The sequence below is a fragment of the Triticum dicoccoides genome, chromosome 6A (assembly GCF_002162155.2).
Source record: "Triticum dicoccoides isolate Atlit2015 ecotype Zavitan chromosome 6A, WEW_v2.0, whole genome shotgun sequence".
In the NCBI taxonomy this organism is placed as follows: domain Eukaryota; kingdom Viridiplantae; phylum Streptophyta; class Magnoliopsida; order Poales; family Poaceae; genus Triticum; species Triticum dicoccoides.
In genome coordinates, this window is record NC_041390.1 from 493,038,629 (window position 1) to 493,042,566 (window position 3,938).

General features: G+C 63.3%; 1 protein-coding gene across 1 annotated transcript; it reads right to left on the reverse strand.

The window, feature by feature from the left end:
- Positions 1-417: 417 nt before the first annotated feature.
- On the reverse strand, positions 418-2,836 carry LOC119319431. The gene is made up of 2 exons (XM_037593912.1): positions 841-2,836; positions 418-734 (listed from the first exon to the last, which is right to left on the reverse strand). Exons 1-2 carry the CDS (start codon positions 2,653-2,655, stop codon positions 618-620), a joined length of 1,932 nt encoding a protein of 643 aa, XP_037449809.1. The 5' UTR covers positions 2,656-2,836; the 3' UTR covers positions 418-617.
- Positions 2,837-3,938: the final 1,102 nt, after the last annotated feature.

The following is a 3,938-nucleotide window of genomic DNA, read 5'->3' on the forward strand; positions in this document are numbered from 1 at the left end:
GGGCCGTTTTTTCGGCAAAAAGCGTCGCCGAGCCTAAAACCGCGCCTAAAAAGTGTCTTTGGGGGGGAGGGGGGCGTCCTGGGGGCGGGTGAAGATGCTCTTATTGGAGGCGTTTGGAACATGTTTGTGTCGAAGTTGAGCTGCGACGGTCATTGTTTCCACGCTCACGCATAAGAAAAACTTCAGAGATACGGGCAACATGGTTCCAGTTAGCCTGTGCTTCTGCTCACGGCAGCAATGGAATGACCATGACTTATCTCTGATCTCTTGTCATCTCCATCTTTCCTCTAAGTGCATGAAGATCCTGTAATCCACTGTAAGTTTCCTTTCATTGTTCGTCCTCGCACACTTCATCTGCAAATTTGTTACTACATGGAACCATGGATATCTCTGTCAGTGCAGGGTCAAGTTCAGAGCTGAATGGGTACAATGTCGAAAACACAACGCAGCAGTAACAGAGTTCCTCTGATTAACGCCCACAATGTGCTGTTACTAGGCATCCAAGTGTCACTATGGCTGTATCTTACAGGTGTGCGAGTGCAGGAGAAAAAGAAAAGAAACTTTGATCACCTATGCATTTCTGCCTATTTGAGTTAATGATCGATCGAATGAATGAACTATACTTGACTGTACTCCCAGTCCTTGCATACACCCACGTCTATGGTCATCGTCTTGTTCCCGCCCCCTTCTTTCCTCGGAGAGGACAGCACCCTGCAGCAATTCCGCATCGGCGACTGCAGGTTCATATCGATCGATCACCAGTCAGTATCACCTGATTCTGAATACGTACTGGTAGAAAGAAATGCCACGCATAAAAATGGCGGAGCGAGCATTACTTACCCGGTCCCATAGCCCGGGGTCAGGCTTCTTGAGCACGATGACGCTGTCGAGCAGCGCGTCCGGGTCGGGGATCCTCCACTGGCAAGGCGGCCGTACGTCGTTGCGGTGGCGCCACCGCTGGTACCTCGTCACGGTGGTCTCCCCGGTGCGCACCACCGTGCGCCGCGCCGACGCCAGGTAGTAGAGCGCGGGCCTCTCGCACTGGTTGCGCGCCAGGGGCCGAGTGTTGAACGCGTGCGCCTTGTAGTCCGCGCGCCGGTACCAGTTCAGGAACGTCCGCGTCGGCATCTCCATCTCCCGCGCCGGCATCACGCCCCTCGTCACCGTCACCACGAACCCCCACGCCACCGTCACCGTCCACCGGTTCGCCGCGTCGTAGCATATCGACTGCTGCATCACCCCCGCCGAGTCCAGCGTCACCGGCCCGTCGAACAGCCTCCGCAGAGCCGCCGGGCGCGAGCGCACGTTGGGGAAGAGAGGCCGCACTACGTCGAGGTGGTGCAGCGACACCAGCGGCGCCACCGGGTGGGCGGCGAGGAGGCCCAGGAGGTCACCGTACACGTCGTACTGGTGGAACCCCGGGTGCCTCGTGAGCGGCACGCCCAGCTCCGCCATGCACGCCTGGATCCGGTCGTCGCTCCCGTACAGCCACGGGTACCGGCGGATGCAGGCGTCCTGCATCCGCTCCAGCCTCGCCGCCAGTGGCTGGCTGATGGCGAAGCCGCCGCCGCCGAACGCCATCCCGTACGAGAAGAAGATGTTCTGCAGGTGGCTCTCGGAGGGGGAGCCGACGTAGTATGGCTGCCGGTGGTCGAGCCTCCCGAGGACGGCGAGGAGGTTGTCTGGGAGGAAAACCGTGTCGTCGTCGCCCATGACGAACCAGCGCACTCCTGGGAGCCCAAGGCGGAAGGTCTCGGAGACGATGCGGGAAATGCGGATGGCAGAGCGGTGGCCGCGCCGGTGCGTGTAGGGGAAGCCGGAGGTGTCAGAGGATATCTTGATGGCCGGCAGCCCCTCCGGCACCCTCGACCCCCGCACCCCTCGGTCCAGCCACACGAACCCCCGCATGCCTGAGTTAGGGCGCCACCAGATCTTAATGTACTCCTTCCGCTTCTCCCACATGCGCGCCGACGCCGCGATGCCGAACACCACGTGCTGCAGCGTCGTCGGCGTCGTCGACACCGTCACCGTGGCAGGTGGTGATGGTGGTGGCGTACTTGCTGTCGACACCAACGTGACCGTGGCGGGTCGTGGTGGCACCCTCGCCGTCGACACCACCGTGACCGCAGCGGGTGATGGTGGCATCCTCGCCCTCGTCACCGTGACCGTGGCGGGTGGTGGTGGCATCCTCGCCGTCTTCACCATGACCGTGGCGGGTGGTGGTGGCATCCTCGCCGTCGTCACCGTGACCGTGGCGGGTGGTGGTGGCATCGTCGCCCTCGTCACCACCGTGACCGTAGCGGGTGGTGGAGGCATCCTCGCCGTCGACACCACCGTGACCGTGGCGGGCGTCATCCTCGCTGTCGGCACCGTGTCAATGGCCAGTGGAGGCGGCGTCCTCGGCGTCGATACCGTGACCATGGCAGGAGGCGGCGGCGTCGACGATGTATGGTTGTGGGCGGTGACGTGTGAGACGAAGGCGGCGGCCATGAGGCGATCATGTTCAGGCGGGCACGAGGAGGACAGAATGGCGTGCAGGGCGTAGAGGATATACAGAGCGGTGAGAGGGAGAAGCAAGAGGAGGATGAAGCGGAGGAAGGAGGCCACCAGGGTGTCCTTGCCGCCGCCGGAGCATGCCCCGGCGGCGGCCCTCATTGTCCGCGCCGTCTCCGGGCGGCCTCACATGTATTCTCGCCTCCCCGTGACACTGTTTAGCCGCCGTTGTCGTCGGCTTCTCCGGAGGCGGGTGGCGAACCGGATCGGCCGGAATCGTTGGGGGGAAATGCGGGCGAGATTTGGACGGGAAAAGAGGTTGGGATGGCGTGGGATCGAGCTCGCCGGGCCAGCGCGATCTCCTCGGCCGAGCCGAGCGCGTTGGTGGGACGAGGGGTTGGGCATTTTCGGTTCCTGCTCTTGTTGCGGCCGGTATGCTTTGCGTGCCTGCCGGCGCGCGTGCATGGATCGGATGCCCCGTTCTTTCGAGTACCGTGGAGGTGAGTTTAATTGCTACGGCCGATTCATCGTGGCCATTCAGTCCAATCGATGGTCCGTGGTGTCCAAAGAATTCGACGGCGCAGGGACAGTGCCATTTTTCTTCTTTCGGAAACTCAGGACCTTACGTTTTTTCCTGTTTTTTTAGAGCAACTCCAGAGGCGACCTAAACAGACACCGATTTTGTCCACCTTTTATCCGTTTGGATCGCCCGTCCGCGCATTTATGTCCGCTTTTTCATTTGGATCTGCGAGTGCGTCCAACGGTAGCGCCCATTTTCAACATGTCCGCCCTGAAATTTTCTCAAACACGTAGCAGGCAGAGCAGTGGAGCTCGTAGCACGCGGGGAGGCCGATCGGCGAGCTCGAACCCCACGACGGGGGCGGCACGACGAGCGCCACGAGCATGGCGCGGCGAGCGCGAGGGCACGGCTGGGCGAGGCGAGGCCTCGCCTGGCGCAGGCGCGGCCGGGCGCGCGATCAGGAGGGACGGCACGGCGCGTGCACGGTGGTGGTGGGCAGGTGTGGTGGTGGCGACTAGCTGCGGTTCAGGGGACGAGGTTAGCCGGGCACGCGAGCTGCGGCGCGGAGGAGGCAAGGCCGACATCGTCCTGTGCAGCGAGGGCATGCGTCCTCGGCGCCGGCCCCTCACGCCAAATCGGGGAGTAGCGAGCAGTGGAGGAGGAGGGGCGTGAGGCGCAGGAGGAGCGGCGCGACGCTCACCTCCGCGCGGATCCAGCCCGCGGCCGCGCGCTCGACCAGGGGCGGCGACGGCGGTGGCCGGACGCGCGACCAGTGGCAAGCGCCGAGAGAGCGGCGAGGCGCGGCGCAGCAAGGGCGAGCGCTGCGGCGCAACGAGAACGGCGACGAGGGCAAGTGGCGAGCGGTGCGGCGCGGCCAGGGCGAGCGACGTAGCGTGGGCGGTGAGCGGGGCGCATCAGGGACGAT

What these genes read in the sequence shown, in the direction of transcription:
- LOC119319431 (XM_037593912.1), bottom strand. Translation starts at nt 2,655, where the DNA reads ATGAGGGCCGCCGCCGGGGCATGCTCCGGCGGCGGCAAGGACACCCTG. An exon ending in ACCCCGGGCTATGGGACCGG is followed by an intron (nt 735 to 840) that starts GTAAGTAATGCT and finishes ATGAACCTGCAG; the next exon opens with TCGCCGATGCGGAATTGCTG.